Genomic DNA, 20,696 nt, shown 5'->3' with positions numbered 1-20,696 from the left:
CCAAAGCCTAGGCTGCAGTCCGAGACCGAACAGCTACACTGCAATTAAACAGCCCCAGCCCCTTGGCCTGAGCCCTATGAGCCTGAGTCAGCTGGCATGGGCCAGCCACAGGTGTCTAATTGCAGTGTAGACATACCCTATGAGGTCATAGAGTCTCATTCCTCATACGGGCTCAGCCACATGTGGGAAAGCACAAACTATTTGGGACAATATACAGAATACAGGCCTTTAACTATCAGCTTTCTCAAAATTACACATTTAAAAAAAACAAAAACAACCAACTGCTCTTAACCCAGTGGCAGTGCACTCACACCATCTGGTTTTCTTTCAACCTTCTATCAAAAATATCCTCAAACCATGGGATCTCCTATTGTCACCAATGCAGAGAAGGAATGGAAATTGTACTCTGCTCCAAGTTAAGTGCATTTGCTTAAGTACAGCACCAAAACCCTTCCCTCTCCCCTTGAGAATCAAATTGTAATCTCAATATCCAGCCTCTACCAGGAAGCATATGAGCATACTGAGCAATTAGTATGCTAATTTATTCCCCATACTTAGAACAATGACTATTTAATGCCAGAAGAAAGATTCAGTTAAGTGGCATTGTTTTGCTTTTCACCAAACTGTTACTTGTCTCCAGTGTCTATTTGTCATCTGTGATTTGATTATAAAATCTCAGTGTGCTGATTACATGCAGGAAGAATTGAGGGAGGAAAATGTAGCTATAGTAGGGGGTTGGCCATGCTGTTTCTCAACAATTTCAAGAGGGACTGATTCTCATACTCTTACATTGAGTCATATGTTACTTTGGGACTAGGAAAGACACTACTCCTCTGTGTAAAAGAGTAGCAACATTGGACCCTAAGGCTAAATCCACAAAGGTACTATTCAGGCATCCAACTGCCTCTTGAGGTGGCAAAGTCCAACATTTAGGCACCACTGAGGTTCTCAAAACCACCATACAGCTGTCACCTAACCCTGTAGGTGCCTCTAGTCCATTAGGTGTCTAAATGTCCTCCGGTAGGCATGCACAAAGCTGCCTCAGCCCTGATGCTGCCCCAGAGCTAACAAACTGCTTGGAGACCTATGCCCCAGTAGGATTCTCAAACTAGGCACCCCCCACCCTTCTCTCCCCACCAGGGCCCAATCTGGTTGGTGTTCTCAGAGCAGGTCTCGCATTTAGGACAGCAGCGCGTGAGCGGGTCATGAATTGCTCAGGTGGCTGTGGTATGTGCACTCCGCCTGCCTGATTTGAAGCAGGTGCTTGAACCTTTCAGGAGTGTGCCCTGACCACCAGGCTAATGGGATTTTGGGGTAGGGCTCTCAATCTCCCCTGCTGAAGTTCCACTTTGTATTAAATAATTACAGAGAAAGAGATTTGACTCTGTGGGCCAGGGGTTAGGGCACTCATCTGGGATATGGGAGAGCCATCTTCAATAAATATATAATTTTTAATTTTTATACAAAGTGGCCCACCTACAATTAATTCTACCCACATTTAACTGTATACATGTGGCCCACAGAGAACACAGGTCCTAGCATGCAATGCGCCTGGTCCAAGCAAGAGTGGCTGCATTCTGCTTCATTTGATGGAAAACCCTGAATACACTGGCATAATTCACAAATGCTAAAAGCTATTTAATGCACCTACAACAAAGAACACCGTGTCAAGATGGATCAAAGAAAATAAATTTATTAAACTTTGAAAGAAAAAACACTGACATAAGGAAAGTTAAATAGAAATTGAAAGGCACAAATCTTCATACTGGTGTATAATGACTTGCGTAACCACTAAAGTACCAAAATGACATTCTGAGATTGATTGAGGTATCTTCTATTTTTGGCAATAGAAATATAGTAAGAAACTTTTTCCAAACACATACATAGCTGTTAATCGCATTAGTGTCGTACACTTGTTAAATTTTATATGAAACCAAATAATACAGCTGTTGGCAGAATATTTAATAAACATTTACCATAAAGTACATGCTAAACTTAAATCCCATCCAACCATAGGGTTCAGTTCTGCAGCCCTTAGTCAAAGGCTGAGTCCCACTGAATTAAGCGGGAGTGCTCATGTAAGCAAGGTCTGCCTCATTGGGCCCATAGATTGCTATTCACGTAAGAAAAGGGAAATTAAAATCCCTGGTTATGTTTGCTTTCTAAAAATATTTCTGCTAAGATGGAAATTGTTTCTTATAAAGGCAACTTCTGAAGCAAATAATGGTTCATTGCAAAGCTTTATCACCTTCTTAAAAATGCATAAGAATGAAGAAAGCTATTACACTGAATTTTGGTTTTCTCTTTCATAGATTTCTGAAAGTCTTCCTAATGTTGCTGAGACTCTCTCTCTCTGTGCTAGGCTGTGAAAAAGAAAACACACTGCTGAACAATACTGTACTCAAACTCCTTTGTTCTGTTAACTTCATTTGATTCTGTTTCAGCTTCAAAAATGCATTATTGGCCAAATCCTGAAGTTCTTACTTAACTTTTATTCCATACTCAGGCAAAGCTACTAGTGACTTCAACAGCAGATTTGTCTGAGTGAGGACTTCAGAATTTGTCCCCATGTGAAGAAATAAAGCTGCCAAGTCACCAGAACTTATTCTTGAGAACCATTCAATAAAAGTGTAATTGTAAGTATTTAAAGATCTTGGTAAACAAACCTTACTGTTGTTTCTACAGTTATATAAAATGTGTATTATTGGCACTAACTAGAATCCAGTGAAGAAGAGACTCGTTTTGTAACATTGTAAAGTTTTCTGAAAAACTTAAAATTTATTAATACTTTTCTATACTTACGGTAAGAAATTAATATCAGATAATGTGAGTTGCTACAATTTTTAATTTCTCTACAGGTTTCTTTAGAGGTATAAAAATGGCTCTGTAAAAAACTAATTCCCCTCCCCTCCCTCCTGCAATGACTGATGCAGGAACAAGCTCTTATCAGATTGCAGCAAATACATTCCTTAGATGGAGCATCATATTTAAACTACAGTATGTAGTATAATATAAGATATCCATGCCTTTGTTTAAAATTAAAATATTTATTAATTTATGTAATTCAAAATAAATGTATTTATCCAAACAACTTTTTCTTTCCCACCTATTTTATATTTTCAGTTCCCAGTTACTGATATAAAGATCTCAGCACGTGATATAATTTGCATTAAATTCTCAAACTTCAAAATCCACCTGACTTTAGCTTTTTCAAAAAGCATGATTTACTGTATATTAAATATAGTAATTCAATGCTTAGTATCACAAAAATCAACACCCACAATAACAAGACAGTCACTACTACTAAACAGTCTTTTAAGACAATTCATAGATATTTACAATACACAATGGGAATATTTTGATGTAACATTTTACGTTTTGACATTTCAGGTAAAAGCGTAAGAACCACAAAAAAGTTTAAAACATTATTTTGGTTTAAGCATATAAGCCCAAGCCAACTCTATGCCATTAAATACATACTGTACGCACATTATCGAAGAAAGGCTATGGCATGATTTTGTTCAGTTGGTCTGTGCTCACGTAGCCACATGATATCATAAATTCTTTGTCTGGCACAGGCAGTGCAGTAGCATTAAGTACAAGGCCTTGTGGAGAGTGCACTATATGAATGGAGGTATAGTCTGGGACAGGCATTTCGGAACTTGAGGCTTCTACTGCAGCTGCACCTGGATTCTCGGCAGTAGTGGTAAGGCTCTCTGTGGTGAAGTAAACATCCTCATTAAAGCTCTGCTCCTGAACATGTGGCTCAACCGCATCGTGAGATGTTGCAGAGATACATTTTTTCACATCCGCCTCACAGAAATAGGCATTGTCCAGGGTGAAGTTTGGTTGACATTGTATAGCTGGTTCTGTGTAGGCTTCACACTGTGTTCTCCTTGTCTTGTTTGTTTGCCCTGGAGATAGTACGACACTTCCTGCTGGAGTAACGTCACTTACTTGCGCATAAAAGTCAATATTTGCTACCGAACTCTGGTTGCTTAGCTGTGTATGGACAGGTGGGCTAGTTGATTCAATACTGTCAGCAAAAGGCGGCTTTGACTGGTTATCTTCAGACTGAATATTAGTATTAGGCTTCTGAGTAGTTGGGTCAGCAGGACTAGCATGTGACTCATCATTATCTTTTTGATCAAGGCACAAGAGATCCTCTTGTTTTTCACTTGTCTTTTTGGGCTGATCAGTATCTGAGGCGCCATCACATGTGTCACTTGCACTGAAGTCAGTCTCTGGAATGTCCGGTTCACAACAACTGGCACGTCCAGAATCATCATCTTTCACTCCAAGACAGTTGTGAGACTTACCACGGTCATCACCCAGGAGCCTGTCAGTGTCCAATCCGTCTGTCTTCTCATCGGGGTCATCTATATCCAATTCGATAAACTCAACCCATGAGTCGTCGTTATACAGCTGTGGCTTGCAGCTGTCATGGCTGGCTAAGATGGAGTTCACTTCATCTAGCTTTCCTTTCTACAGAGCAAAACCAAAATGTGTATGTTATAAAGGAAATAGTCAAGAATGGTTATGCTTTTTTATGTAACACGTTTGTTCAAGGAAAAGTAACTGTTGCAATGGTAGCAGTTGCACGGTGTATTACGTTAAATACTTGGGCATCTCTCCCAGCATGGAACACCTCTATCTGATAGTTTTCCTGCAAAATCCGGCTGCATGGGAAAGCTTTTTTTCCAAGTATCATCACTGAACTGATGCCCACTCTGCAGAATTATATTGTACAATATATAATTACCTTCAAGAGGTCTGGATCAATCCCTTTAATCTTTGGAGCTGGAACCGGAGGAAGAATCAGCATTTTTAACCTTGAAAAATAAAAATTGGATTTTAATTCCAAATAATTTAAACTGTTACTTTTTTTGGCACACAGAGAAATAAGATGTTGGCATTCCATTGCTTTATTGCTTATTTATTCCAAGACTCCAGTGTGATGGACTCAATATAAAAATATTTTTAAAAAACTGCTGTTTACTAGTCTCATTTCCAATAAGAAGCAGGTTTTCTGAAATCTGGCTTGTTAAAGTCAAGTAAATTTATGTCCAGATCACACACATTTTGGATACAGGTCTTCATAGTTTACACTCCACAAGTCAGTTCTTGAATAAATTCCAGGAAAGCCCTATGGAAGGTCCCTCTTGTATAATTTACAAAAAAACCTTATGAGTCAGCATGGGTTACTCAACATGCCAAGCAACTTTCCCTAAGTATCTTCAGGGACAAGGGGTTCTTGCAGAAGTCCAATAAGTAGTAAACAGAGGAATGGAAAGGGTTAGATAGCGAAAGGGAGGGAAGGTATTTTAGGCCTGCTAAACAAAACCTGCAGATTAATGAAAGCAAAATTTTAAATGATTGTGTTTGTGAATTCAGACCATCCACTAAAATAACAAATTTCCATGACAGCAATCTGAAGATCATCATAATGGGGAGAGGGCCAGCATGCTCTCTCTGCACCATTAAGTGATATTGAAATGTTTGTAGGCCTTGTGTGGTACTCTACACAGTGGTGAATTTTAGCCTGGGTGAAAAAGAACTGATCTTCAACTATTTCTTGTGTTTTGTGAAAAGCTAGGCTTTACATTAACAGTGGGCATACATACCACCTCTCCTCTTTCACCAAAGAGGGTTACCATATCCGTGGAAGGAAAATCCTGCTTGTCTTTTGTAATGTATCTAGCTTCTTGTCTAATAGGCCCGTGATGGAATACTGGCTCCCATGCCATGTATTTTTTCCCGAAAGTTTCTGCTTCAGGGTTACTGTGTCACAGAACGAGTTCCAGAGCTTTAATGACCTTCTGAACTAGCGGTTCCATCTTGTGGGCCTTGTATTGACTTTTGCTCCACTTGGCATGTGAAAAACACTTATAGTCTAAATATTTAAATGTGCATATGCAAGACCATTGGGGGGATTTACAAGAATACTTTAAATAAGTTATGCTTGATTATGCCCTTGCTCCTTAGCCCAGGAGGGTGCTGAGGTAACAACTGAGCTGAGTGAAGTCTGCAAAAGATATCGATGAACACACAGTTAAATGAGAGCCATGAGTTCACTTCATCAGTATTTATGTCCTTTTTATCCATGGTCATCATGAACTTTCTTTCTTTTTCTCCTGCTGCTTATAAAAAGTTTCAGTCATCCAACCATGGACGAGAAATAATACCATGTGATTTAGGTGTCCAATCCCCCATATCGAGTAATTGCCCAGTTCTAGTTACGAGTAGCAAGGACATGACTATCTGCAGCCTGGAAGGAGTAGGAGCCATCAATATATGAGACTACTCTGCAGAAGTTCACACATCATGTTCAGTAAAACCAATGAGTTCCATGTACCACCAGTATATGGGATCTGCTTTATCCTGAAAATGGTGTAAAAACTTTTAAAATAAAAGGTCTACAATTCAGTTTTACATGTAAACCTCATAGGGACAGGTTCCATTGTTCAGGGACAAATAAAAGTTCAGCTTCAGTGAGAAGTTAATGCATCATTGAAAAATCTCAAGGAATAGATTATTCTCCCCCTCTTTCTTCCCCCCAATGTAAGCCTGCTAAAACCTGACAATTTTTTAAAAATGCATCTCATAATTCAGAATTTTTTCTATTCCACAGACCACTGCAGAGCTGAGAATGGATTGCCTCATCTTACAGTTATCTTGTCTGTAACTGCAACACACAAGACAGCAGTTGGGGTGTGTGTGTGTGTTGTTTTTTTTACAGTCAGCTGTATCTCTGGAAGTATTTAAATTAGATGACTCATTTGGCTGCTACTATGGAATTTTCTTTAACTTTTTTTTTTTTTTTTTTCAAATCTACAAACAGCAAACTCCTCAGAGCAAACTGTCAATTCAACGTGCAACGTAAGAGTCAGTAGACTTTACTGAAAGGGCAGTACAAATCTGTGATTTGATGACATAATGGATCACGCCAAACAACTGCTAAAGAAAAGGGAACAGATGAAGCACACTTACCTGCGGTGTTTAGAGAACAGAATTAAGAACATCACCACTATCAGCCCAAATGTTCCGAAGAGGATAACCAAGAGCCATGGAAACTGAATTTCTGCAACAACATAACAAAATCATACTGGCAGGAATCTGCAAGGCTTTGCTGTGACCTTACATTTAACTTTCCTGTTAGTTCCAAAGGATTCCACAAGTTATGTATTTTACGGGGCTGTTGGTCACTCAACCAAAAATGCTGCACAAAAAACAAGTAAAAATGTCCGTCCAATCTCAACCCTTTTAATATTGCGTTTCATGAGTCCAATTCAACACCTCGAAAAGAGGATGAAGTTTTCTATTATAGAACCAAATCCTGGCAAATGTAGCATGGGCAGAAGCACTTATATGAAGGGCATAGTTACGCTAGACAGTTTACAGCTGCGCTGCTGTAAGCTCTCTAATGTAGCTGCTCTAAGTTGATGGGAGAGAGCTTTCCCGTCGGCTTAACTGCTCCAGCCCCTGCAAGTTGCAGTAGCTATGTTGGTGTAACTTATATCCCTCAGGGGGTGATTTATTCACAGCCCCCCAAGCGACAAATTATGCCACCATAAGCTGTAGCGTAGACATAGCCTAAGAAGGAGACAGATGCATGCACGGAAGGCCTTCTCAGGGCCGGACAGCGGTAGTATTGCCAGCAAACCTTGCCGCAGGGGTATTTTACTGCTCCTCTAAGCAAGAGAAGAGTGCTCATTACTGGGAGCAGATGCCTTCACTAGACCACTAGCCATCCTCCTTTCTGAGCAAACCATGCCCTTTGGCCCAGGCAGTCACCCAACAGCATAACATGATGTAACAGCCAGCATGTGCCTCTCCACAAGGCCAGGCTGGTCACTTATGTTTTGAGTAGTATCAGTTGTACAAAGAAAAAATGACAAGGAGTCCTTGTAGCACCTTAGAGACTAACAAATTTATTTGGGCATAAGTTTTTGTGGGCTAGAACCCACTTCATCAGATGCACAAAAGCTTATGCCCAAATAAATTTGTTCATCTCTGAGGTGCCACAAGAACTCCTTGTCGTTTTTGCTGATACAGACTAACACGGCTACCACTCTGAAATTGTACAAAGGTTGATGGCTTTTTACCCCTGCCTTGCAGCCTGGCACATGCAAGGAGAGAACTTAACATGTGTGGTATGATAGGAATGAGAAACCATGCTGATAAGTGAAACATTCTTCTTAAATAATGGCACTCTCATTCTACTGTAGCTCTGACTGTAAAGGGTAACAAATCAGGAAAACACATGGAAATCTGTTCCGGCTGCAGCCCTTAAGATTTCTCTGATTCCCTGTTTTAACTTTAGGCCTCACTCATTTTTCTGGCCAAGAATGATTGAACAAGGAGCTTTAAAACTTGTATGTAAGAACATAAATATAAAAAATATTTTCAGAGACCACTTTTCCCGTTCAGTTAATGGCTCAGCTTTTTGATCCTTAGGCCAAATTTTCAAGTTTGGGTGTGTAGGGAGCCAGGGTGGCTCCCCTCCGAACCAGAGGGTAAAGAGCCACCCTCTGAGCCTGAGTGGGCAGGGCCAGGCCAAGCTTCCGCCAATCCCCGGAAGGGGAAGGGTGGGACAGGAAGTACAAAGGGCGGGCCCTCTGCCCAGTGAGGAGAGCACCAGGGAGGGAGACAGACACAGGCTGCTCCCTCGCAATCCTGCTGCTGACCCAGGTGAAGCCCTGGGCAAGGAGGAGCCTGACCGGGGGGAAGGCCTGTGGCAACCAGGGCTGCCGGCCGCTGAATACCCAGAGGACCTGGAGGGGCCTGACTGCAGCCCGGGCCAGTGTGAGTCCAATACCGAAGGGGAGCAGGGGTGGCCCGCAGCGGAATACCCGGAGGAACCGGAGCTGCCCGCAGCGGATTACCCGGAGGAGATGGAGGATCCGGAGCTGCCCGCAGCGGAATACCTGGAGGAGATGGAGGGACCGGAGCGACCCGCCTGAGACAGACCGGGTAGGAAGTAGCCCAGGGGCCCAACTACACCGTGGGGTGGGTGTGTTTGGTCAGCGGGCGCGGACTGCCCCGCTGACCCAGCGGCGGGACCTTCGCCTCCCGCCACTGTCAGGGCCCTGGGCTGGAACGCAGTGGAGTTGGGTGGGCCTGCGTTCACCTACCCCGGCGCTCCCCTGCCTGAGGGGCGCGCGACTGACTCTGGCCAGCGCTCCCCTGCCTGAGGGGCGCGCGACTGACTCTGGCCGGCACACCTTCCCGCTAATTCCCCAACGCCCGGGAGGTGGGGCCGAGGCCTGCCACGGAGACCATTGCTCTCCATCTCCCGTAGGGGCTCGGAGGACCGACCGACGCCTGTCACAGGGTGCTTGAAATTAGGCACCTAAATCCATATGGAGACACCTAAATAACAGGCCCCATTTGAAAAGGTGCAGAGCACCCAAAAAGTCCCACTGAAGTCAATGGGATTTGTGGATGCACAGCATCTTTGAAAAATTAGGTGCCTACACAAGGATTTAAGTGCCTAACTTTAAGGCAAAAATTTTCAAATCTAACTTTATGCTCCAAAACTGAGAAATGCCAAATACAGAACTCAGATCAGCAAAGTCAGAGGTACAGGTGCACCCATATGGCTCAGCTTCCAGAATCCGGTCTTTAAGGATGAAGGGAACCCAGCACGCACAGTGTATTTGGACTTTATTAAGGTATTTTGTCATTCTGTTTCCACAAAATCTTACTTGAAAATTTAATTTGAATTGACATGGGTAGGAAGAATAGTACCATATGGACAGAACACAGGCTAAATGTCCATAGAAACTGTCAATATAAATAGTGGAGGGGAGGTGTCCAGTGGGATTTTGAAGGGATCATTGTTTGGTTCAGTTTTATTTTACATCTTGTGGCAAATTGCCAGCACAATTATGATGGGTCCTGAGCTTCCTTTTCTGGTAGGGGGTGGGGGAGGGTTCAGGGCGCAGTTTCCTGCCCCTGAACTAGGGTATCTACTGTCCCACTAGTAACCCAGAGAAGGAGGGACCCGGGCCCACCCTCTACTCTGGGTCCCATCCCAGGGACCCTAGGGATAGTGGCAAACCACTTGAACTAGTGCTTCTTTCCCCTGGGCTACTTCCCTCTCCTGCTCTTCAGCTTGTGGGGCTTCCTGCCCTCTCTCTGCACAAGCCGGCTGTCTCTTTACCTAGGGTCTTGGTCTTCTAGCCAGCCATGGCACTTCTCCAAACTCTCCTCTACTTCAACTCCTCCAAACTGCACTCTGCTCCAACTCCTTCCCCTGGCTGACTGAAGCAGGGGGTTTTTATCAGGTGACTGGCTTCAGGTGCTTTTAATCTATAGCAACCTTTCTTCCCTCTACAGGGAATAAGGCTTCTCCTCATCCTGGGGCTTACATATCTCTCCTATATCACTCTCCTGCTGCCTTCTGGCCATGCTGTATCACAATCTCTACTAGTGATCTGGAAAAGAGACTAAAACAGAACTAAATAAATTTGCCAATGATACTAAGTTTTGAGTTGGTAAATTTGCAGGTCAGGCCCAATGATGTTTCAGAATGATGAGTTCCTTATTTTTAGATAAAAAGAAATGGGAAGGCTCATATCAGCTGTTTGCCCATTTTTAAAAGAGTTTTAGAAAAAGAAAGAGGAGCAGGAGTCAGAAAGTTACTATCCCTTGCCACCTCTGGCAGGCCAGGAGGAAAGCAAATTGCTTTCACAGTGTAATTGCCCTTCTCTAAGCGTGTATGGCATGAACTACAGAACTCATTAATAATCCTAAAATTATTTTTATCTCTGCAAAGTTGGGAAACAGCCCCACTGAGTTTGTTTCCGAATCTGTCCTTCCTGTACCACGATGCAAGGATCTTCTGCTGTGCCAGAGCCAGTCTCACCAAGTGTTTTTTATTGCAGTCATTTGAGTTTCTAGCGTATTCAAGTACTAAACACTAAGGAGAGGAAGCAATGGAAAGCAGGGCAATGTTTAGAATGACACTTCATTGCAGAGTTGTTCTTCCTCACTTACCTTCATTACACAGAACTGAGCTAATTGAAGAAAGAGACACATAAAGGGCTTCACTAAACACCCCAAATTTTTCAGAAGCACGTTGTCTTGATCGGACTCGAATCTCATAGTCTCTTCCCAACTTCAATGAGTACAATGGAACTACTGTTGCGAGCACAGGATCCAGCTACAAAGACAAAATGACTGATACTAGTTGACAAATACAAACATCTGCAGGCATTTTTACTTACATGGAACGTTTACGTTTACTGTTCAGAGGTATAGAGGGTATATGTCAAACGGCAAGCCCTTTTATTGTTCCAACACTATTCTACTAACTTCCCAATGAAAACCGTCTTGTTAAAAACAAGAGGACATATTGGAAATATAGAGGCATGGCTGTAAGGGACCTTGAAAGGGCATCTAGTCCAGTCCCCCACGATGAGGCAGGATTAGGTATACTTCCTAAACCCCATCCCGGATAATACTATGCTCTAGAGTCCACACTTCAGCACAGATCTTATGAACTAAAATTTTTTAAACTCTTTTCTGTGCACAAACACTAAACTCACTGCACATCTTATAAACGTACTTATTTTAGGAATATTGTGTAAACCCCTCCCCCCAAAAATCAGAGTGAATAAAATGTAATGGTAACATATGAAGAGTGGGAACAGATTTCAGGAATCAAGACGCTTATATATAAATATTAACCACAGATCTACCTGCCTTGGTACCTACCTATGTACACGGGCCCCATCCCATAGTATCTGAACACCTCCCTTCCTTAAGACCAGTCTTCCTCCCTTATATAATCTATTTCCAGCTCCAGCATCAGAATACACAAAAATAATGATAATGTGCTCTAAATACAATTCCCTCTGGTGGGAGTTACATTGAATTTATGTTTGCAGAACCCAGTAGTATGATTGGCAAGAGTGAATGAGAGTCAGAAAACCAGACAGAGTGGAATAGATTAGCCTGAAATCATTTGGCCAAAACAGGATTTATGATCCCACAGATTTGGAATAAGTTTGTGCTTGAACTGTGCAATCTAAATAAGCTGTGTTTGCCTAAATGTGTACTTTAAAACACATTCTCTCTGTTGTTATGAGACTGTGGTCTTTGGACCACAAGTACCCCTATAGGTTGAAATATCTTGTGAACAAATCAGTCAGGAATTGCGGTGTTGGGAGAGGAGAGGCTCCTTCCCGTCCCCTGTGGTCCACAGGAAGAAGTTGAGAGAACCATGATATTATGTCTTACTGACTCTTAGCATGCAAAGCCAATCGGGCTGGAAGGCAGCTAAGAACACAATCCAAAACTAATTTAGCTTGCTTGTTTCATACTGTAGTTGTATAAATCCAGAAACAATGAAATACATTGGATTTTCACACCGTGGCATAGTGTCTTTTCTTTTACTGAAAAAAGAAAAGGAGTACTTGTGGCACCTTAGAGACCAGCAGAAGCAGCTGTCCTATCTCAGGGCCTCTCCTTCTGCCCCTCCACCCCCACGAACATGATACAGTTCTATGGTGACCTAGAATCCTATTTTCGACGTCTCCAACTCAAGGAATATTTCCAACACACTTCTGAACAACATACTAATCCACAGAGACCTCCCTACCAACACTACAAAAAGGATTCTAGGTGGACTCCTCCTGAAGGTCGAGACAGCAGCCTGGACTTCTACATAGAGTGCTTCTGCTGACGTGCACGGGCTAAAATTGTGGAAAAGCAGCATCACTTGCCCTGCAACCTCAGCCGTGCAGAACACAATGCCATCCACAGCCTCAGAAACAACTCTGACATCATAATCAAAAAGGCTGACAAAGGAGGTGCTGTTGTCATCATGAATAGGTCGGAATATGAACAAGAGGCTGCTCAGCAGCTCTCCAACACCACTTTCTACAAGCCATTACCCTCTAATCCCACTGAGAGTTACCAAAAGAAACTACAGCATTTGCTCAAGAAACTCCCTGAAAAAGCACAAGATCAAATCTGCACAGACACACCCCTCGAACCCCAACCTGGGATATTCTATCTACTACCCAAGATCCATAAACCTAGAAATCCTGGGTGCCCCATCATCTCAGGCATTGGCACCCTGACAGCAGGACTGTCTGGCTATGTAGACTCCCTCCTCAGGCCCTACGCTACCAGCACTCCCAGCTACCTTCGAGACACCACTGACTTCCTGAGGAAACTACAATCCATCGGTGATCTTCCTGATAACACCATCCTGGCCACTATGGCCCTCTACACCAACCCTCTACACCAACATTCCACACAAAGATGGACTACAAGCCATCAAGAACACTATCCCCAATAATGTCATGGCTAACCTGGTGGCTGAACTTTGTGACTTTGTCCTTACCCATAACTATTTTACATTTGGGGACAATGTATACCTTCAAATCAGCGGCACTGCTATGGGTACCCGCATGGCCCCACAGTATGCCAACATTTTTATGGCTGACTTAGAACAACGCTTCCTCAGCTCTCGTCCCCTAACGCCCCTACTCTACTTGCGCTATATTGATGACATCTTCATCATCTGGACCCATGGAAAAGAAGCCCTTGAGGAATTCCACCATGATTTCAACAATTTCCATCCCACCATCAACCTCAGCCTGGTCCAGTCCACACAAGAGATCCACTTCCTGGACACTACAGTGCTAATAAACGATGGTCACATAAACACCACCCTCTACCGGAAACCTACTGACCGCTATTCCTACCTACATGCCTCCAGCTTTCACCGTGACCACACCACATGATCCATTGTCTACAGCCAAGCTCTGCGATACAATCGCATTTGCTCCAACCCCTCAGACAGAGACAAACACCTACAAGATCTCTATCAAGCATTCTTACAACTACAATACCCACCTGTGGAAGTGAAGAAACAGACTGATAGAGCCAGAAGAGTTCCCAGAAGTCACCTACTACAGGACAGGTCTAACAAAGAAAATAACAGAACGCCACTAGCCGTCACCTTCAGCCCCCAACTAAAACCCCTCCAATGTATTATTAAGGATCTACAACCTATCCTGAAGGATGACCCAACACTCTCACATATCTTGGGAGACAGGCCAGTCCTTGCCTTCAGACAGCCCCCCAACCTGAAGCAAATACTCACCAGCAACCACATACCACACAAAAGAACCACTAACCCAGGAACCTATCCTTGCAACAAAGCCCGTTGCCAACTGTGCCCACATATCTATTCAGGGGACACCATCACAGGGCCTAATAACATCAGCCCCACTATCAGAGGCTCGTTCACCTGCACATCCACCAATGTGATATATGCCACCATGTGCCAGCAATGCCCCTCTGCCATGTACATTGGTCAAACTGGACAGTCTCTACGTAAAAGAATAAATGGACACAAATCAGATGTCAAGAATTATAACATTCATAAACCAGTTGGAGAACACTTCAATCTCTCTGGTCACGCGATTACAGACATGAAAGTTGTGATATTACAACAAAAAAACTTCAAATCCAGACTCCAGCGAGAAACTGTTGAATTGGAATTCATTTGCAAATTGGATACAATTAACTTAGGCTTGAATAGAGACTGGGAGTGGCTAAGTCATTATGCAAGGTAACCTATTTCCCCTTGTTTTTTCCTCCCCTCCCCCCACCCCAAGACGTTCTTGTTAAACCCTGGATTTGTGCTGGAAATGGCCCACCTTGATTATCATACACACTGTAAGGAGAGTGATCACTTTAGATAAGCTATTACCAGCAGGAGAGTGGGGTGGGGGGAGAGAAAACCTTTTGTAGTGGTAAACACCCATTTTTTTCATGCTTTGTGTGTATAAAAAGATCTTGTGTACTTTCCACAGTATGCATCCGATGAAGTGAGCTGTAGCTCAAGAAAGCTTATGCTCAAATAAATTGGTTAGTCTCTAAGGTGCCACAAGTACTCCTTTTCTTTTTGCGGATACAGACTAACACGGCTGTTACTCTGAAACCTTCTTTTACTGAGATACACCTTGGAGTAGGTCCCTAACGGTGGAAAATCTACTAGAGACAGGAAGGCTGTAGTGGTAAAAAGCGGTCACAACTTCTCTAGTGCTGGAGCCCCACGGGGCCAATGTAACCTCAAATATAAGTAGTGCTGTCCTGAGGATGCACTGATTGAACCCATTCTCTTAACAGACTCACATGGGAAGGATAGTATGAAAGCTTGATCATAATGTAAAGCTGGCCTTCTCCAGCAGAAAGTCAACAGGGAAGGCTAGGCAGCAACAATGCCATCTATCTTCCTTTGCACAGTTTTAATCACACTGTTAAACAATAAGAGAATACAAATTTAAATTCAGCATGGATGCATGCGCTTGGAATGGTGTTCGAAGCATGAAGGGGCATATGAATTTTTAGCATACCTGGCACATAAAAACCTTGCTATGCTGCTACAACAGTGCTATGCAAATGCCTGTTCTTACTTTTAGGTGACATTGTAAATAAGCAGGCAGCAGTATCTCCCATAAATGTAAACAAACTTGTTTGTCTTAGCCACTGGCTGTACAAGAAGTAGGACTGAGTAGACTTCTAGGCTCTAAAGTTTTACATTGTTTTGTTTTTTAGTGCAGTTATGTAAAAAAAAATTCTACATTTATAAGTTGCACTTTCACAATAAAGAGATGAACTGAAAAATACTATTTCTTCATCTTTTTTACAGTGCAAATATTTGTAATAATAAATAATATAAAGTGAGTATTGTACACTTTGTATTCTGTCTCGTAATTGAAATCAATATCTTTGAAAATATAGAAAAACATCCAAATATTTATAATAAATTTAAATTGGTATTCTATTGTTGTTTAACAGTGTGATTAAAACTGCGATTAATTGACAGTCCTATTCAAAACTACAAGTCAAGGATTATATTGTTTGCTCCAGTTTTCTGTACAGAGCGGCCTACGGAAGACTCTGGACTTTTACAATTTGTTGCCACTGCATGCTTGCAATGTCCTGCCTTATTCTTTGTGCCATGCAGCTTTACTCTCCTTCTTCACACCTTTCAAGAGTCACTTCTTTTGTTTTACCTTCCATTGCTAATCACTACTCTGGCCTTTATTCTTGATAGATGGCTTAAATGCACAAATTGGCAACAACTCTACTGGCTGCGAAGGAGTCATGAGCATAGCAGCAGAAGGATCCTAACTGATAATGGTGAATGGCTTTTGAATCTCTGTGGCACAAACACCCTAATGATAGGAGGCGGTCTTTTCCAGCAAAAGAGGATTCCCAGGTTCACATGGAGATCACCAGACAACATGTCTGTCAACCAGGTAGATGATGTGTGTATAGCTAAGAGATGGGCATCTTCTCTGAGGGATGTCAGAGTCAGCAGGGGAGCAGATGTTGGCTCAGATCATTATCTTTTAGTGGACATGTTATAACAATCTCAAAAGATCATGAAGGCAGACAAAAAGAGTGTTATAGCAGTGGATAAGTTCAAAGACAGAAACACACAGCAGATTCCAGATTGCTTGTAGCAACTGATCCAGTGTTTTCTAGGACTAGGCTGATAAAAGTCTGGAAAGCAAATGGTGGAACTGCAAGAAGGCAGTCGAGACAGCATGGGTAGTAGTGGGCCTCCGAAGAGGGCAGAAGAAAGAATGATCCATTACATCTGGAACAAGGGAACTGATTGAGGAGCAGGAAGCTTTGAAGGCAAAAAAGGAACAGTGCAAGATGCAGGCAGAACTTTTAGAAGTGGATGCAAGATATAGAGTAGAAGACAAAGAAATAAATACATTCAGGCAAGATGGAAATGCCAGGATTCAGAAGGCTGCAGAGGCATAAGTAGCACTACAGGGTGCAGACTTCAAGCAACTCTAAAGAACAATGAAAACCTCTCAGGAAGAACCAGACCATCAGGGACAATCATGGACAGAAGCTAGATAATAGAAAGAATATTTCCATTCCATATTAAATTGTCCAGAGCTGACGATCATGCACAGGTTCATGAGAAATACCAATGCTAAGCTAGAAACAGAAGAGGGACCAACAATGCCCGATGAAATTAAAATTGCTATCAAAGAAAGGCCTTAAACAGGGGAAAGTGCTGACAGAATACAAGCAGGTTTCAGAGTAACAGCTGTGTTAGTCTGTATTTGCAAAAAGAAAAGGAGTATTTGTGGCACCTTAGAGACCAACCAATTTATTTGAGCATAAGCTTTCATGAACTACAGCTCACTTCATCGGATGCATACTGTGGAAAGTGTAGTACACCCGCATTTGCTCCAACCCCTCAGACAGAGACAAACACCTACAAGATCTCTATCAGGCATTCTTACAACTACAATACCCACCTGCGGAAGTGAAGAAACAGATTGATAGAGCCAGAAGAGTTTCCAGAAGTCACCTATTACAGGACAGGCCTAACAAATAAAATAACAGAACGCCACTAGCCGTCATCTTCAGCCCCCAACTAAAACCCTTCCAACGCATTATTAAGGATCTACAACCTATCCTGAAGGATGATCCAACACTCTCACAAATCTTGGGAGACAGGCCAGTCCTTGCCTATAGACAGCCCCCCAACCTGAAGCAAATACTCACCAGCAACCACATAACAGAACCACTGACCTAGGAACCTATTCTTGCAACAAAGCCCGTTGCCAACTGTGCCCACATATCTGTTCAGGGGACACCATCACAGGGCCTACTAACATCAGTCACACTATCAGACGCTCGTTCACCTGCACATCCACCAATGTGATATATGCCATCATGTTCCAGCAATGCCCCTCTGCCATGTACATTGGTCAAACTGGACAGTCTCTACGTAAAAGAATAAATGGACACAAATCAGATGTCAAGAATTATAACATTCATAAACCAGTCGGAGAACACTTCAATCTCTCTGGTCACGCGATTACAGACATGAAAGTTGTGATATTACAACAAAAAAACTTCAAAACCAGACTCCAGCGAGAGACTGTTGAATTGGAATTCATTTGCAAATTGGATACAATTAACTTAAGCTTGAATAGAGACTGGGAGTGGCTAAGTCATTATGTAAGATAACCTATTTCCCCTTGTTTTTTCCTCCCCTCCCCCCACCCCGACGTTCTTGTTTAAACCCTGGATTTGTGCTGGAAATGGCCCACTTTGATTATCATACACATTGTAAGGAGAGTGGTCACTTTAGATGGGCAATTGCCAGTGGGAGAGTGGGATGGGGGGAGGTATTTTTTCATGCTTTGTGTGTATAAAAAGATCTTCTACACTTTCCACAGTATGCATCCGATGAAGTGAGCTGTAGCTCACGAAAGCTTATGCTCAAATAAATTGGTTAGTCTCTAAGGTGCCACAAGAATGCAAGCAGAGATATTAAAGTGAGAGGTGAAATTCTGACCAAGGAGCTAAGAAAACTAATAAAATATGGGTGAAAAAACAAGTGCCACAAGACTGGAAAGATGGCATTACCATGACATTGCCAAAAAATAAAGGGTGACCCCCACCATGCCCCCATCCAACACCCCCGCTCCCTGTCCCCTGACTGCCCCGACCCCTATTCACACCGCTCACCCCCTGACAGGCCCCCCGGGACTCCCACGCCTATCAAACCGCCCCACTGTTCCCCGTCCCCTGACTGCCCCCACCCTGAACCTCCGCCCCATCCAACCGCCCCTTGCTCCATGTCCCCTGACTGCCCCCCAAAACCTCCTGCCCCTTATCCAACCCCACTGCTCCCTGCCCCCTTACCATGCCGCTCAGAGCGGCAGGACTGGAAGCCGTGCCACGTGGTGGCAGAGCTGCAGGGGAGTGGGGACAGCAGGGGTGGGGCCAGGGGCTAGCCTCCCCGGCTGGGAGCTCAAGGGCCGGGAGGACGGTCCCACTGGCCGGATGTGGTCCGTAGGCTGTAGTTTGCCCTCCTCTGGATCATACCATGCAATTGTACTAAGCATGCTACTCTACTGAGAAGAGACTTGGCTGATGACTGTGGTTAACAAAAAGTGATAGGAGGCTGCCTACCACAGCTGGCTGAGGGAGAGAGTATAAAGGACATGGAAAAACAAAACAACAAATGTGAAAGCAAGGGAGCCAACAGAGCAAGACATGTGAGTGAATATCAAAGAAAGCAGGCTCAGGTGTTTGGGCCATGTACGCCGTAGGGAAGAGGGGAGGCATGCTAAGCAAGCACTGCATTGGGTACCCAACGGAGGAAAGAGAAAGCGGGGAAGGCCAAGGAAGAACTGGGCAGAAGACAGTGGCAGAGGACATAGAATGTACTGGTGTCAGCGGGGAAGAAGCACTACAACTAGCAAGGGACCGTAATCAGTGGAGGAACTGGACTGCCTGATGTGACAGCAGCACAGATAAGGTCTCTAAAGTAAAGACCTTTTTAGCTTATGAGACTCATGGTCCTTCTGCTTTAATTTAACCCCCCCTTTTCACGATTTTGTAAAACTAGTGTCTGTCACCTGCCCCATACCAAAAAAATCAGCAAGAGAGATGTAAGCTCCTCCCCTGTTGACATCACTTATATTTGCATGCTAAGCACTATATATATTGCTACATAGTCTTGTTTGAAGCCACTACATTACAGCCTCCCAACACAGATAATATTGGAAGGCAAATAACTCAGAACAGAAGCAGCTCAGATTACAGTTTTATAGACAGTGATTAACCATGTTCTTTGGGCTTCTGATGCTACTATTCACTGAAAATGGAGTAACACATGCAGTTTGAAGCTAAAAAGGCATGTGTCCAAACAGAAGACTTCAAGGGCATATAAAAGACAAATCAAATAGTTTTTTTAACATGTATTGGGGAAAATTAAAAATATATATACTAACATCTAGAGGTCTTTAGAAAAAAACAAAGAAGGAAAAATTTTCCAAGGCACAAATAGTAGTTAGGCACCTAAATTGCCATGTATTTGAAAATCTTCCTCAAAAACCTTGCAGGTGATCTTTAAGTTGTTCTTAAAGGGATAATGCAAGGTATATTTTGGTCCAAAATAAAAATGTAATAAAAATAACTGTTTATAAAACCAAGTGACAATAGTTAATATTTCATTTTTTGAAAACTATATAATTCCTTGTTAAATTTTTTAACAAGTCTTTTAAAGTCTTTGAAATGTAACATTGCAACATTGTGCTAATGCATGAGAATTTGAACTTAAAACTTAGCAGATACTGATTATAAAATGAAGTGAAAACTATTACATTTTCACTTTCCGAAATGAGAAAAATGCAAGAAAAGTCTGATTCAAATTTCTTTGAGTTTCAAAAAGCTACGATATTGTTTGTGACAGAAAAGATCAGATTTTTTAAAAAATATTCATTTTAATTTGATAGTATCTTAGAAAAAAGCCAAAGTGATTAAGTTCCATTTGAAACAAAGGGCATTTGCCAAATGGAAAAGGAGGCAGATGGTAAGGATGCAAAATTCCATTTTCATGATTCAAAATGTGCAATGGAAATAAAAGAAAACATAAAATGAATACTAAAAGTATTACAAATGCTCTTTTAAATCAATGCATAATTACAAGAATTTTCCACAGAATTGCATTCAGAAGTACATTTAAAATGTAAGCAATTTTAAAGGGTTAACCAAAATGTATAAAACCCAGAAATTTCACAGACTAACCTGAAAATCTGATATCCTGGCATCAAACTAATATTGTTGTGCCAAAAAATAAAAATAACAGATATAACAGAATAACTTTTTTTTTTTTTTGT

General features: G+C 42.5%; 1 protein-coding gene across 1 annotated transcript in view; it reads right to left on the bottom strand.

Moving 5' to 3' along the window:
• Positions 1 to 3,504: 3,504 nt before the first annotated feature.
• Positions 3,505 to 20,696, bottom strand: part of GHR (growth hormone receptor) — a 207,707-nt gene continuing 190,515 nt past the window's right edge. Inside the window, exons 6-9 of the mRNA XM_077816261.1 lie at positions 11,002 to 11,167; positions 6,991 to 7,081; positions 4,763 to 4,832; positions 3,505 to 4,485 (exon numbers count right to left, since the gene is read on the bottom strand). Of these exons, the coding sequence (XP_077672387.1) occupies positions 3,505 to 4,485; positions 4,763 to 4,832; positions 6,991 to 7,081; positions 11,002 to 11,167 (1,308 nt within the window). The remainder of the gene's footprint in view (positions 4,486 to 4,762; positions 4,833 to 6,990; positions 7,082 to 11,001; positions 11,168 to 20,696) is intronic.

The sequence above is a fragment of the Eretmochelys imbricata genome, chromosome 5 (genome assembly GCF_965152235.1).
Source record: "Eretmochelys imbricata isolate rEreImb1 chromosome 5, rEreImb1.hap1, whole genome shotgun sequence".
Taxonomy (NCBI): domain Eukaryota; kingdom Metazoa; phylum Chordata; order Testudines; family Cheloniidae; genus Eretmochelys; species Eretmochelys imbricata.
The sequence above is the reverse complement of the archived record's forward strand: the minus strand, read 5'-3'. Positions and strand labels throughout refer to the sequence as shown.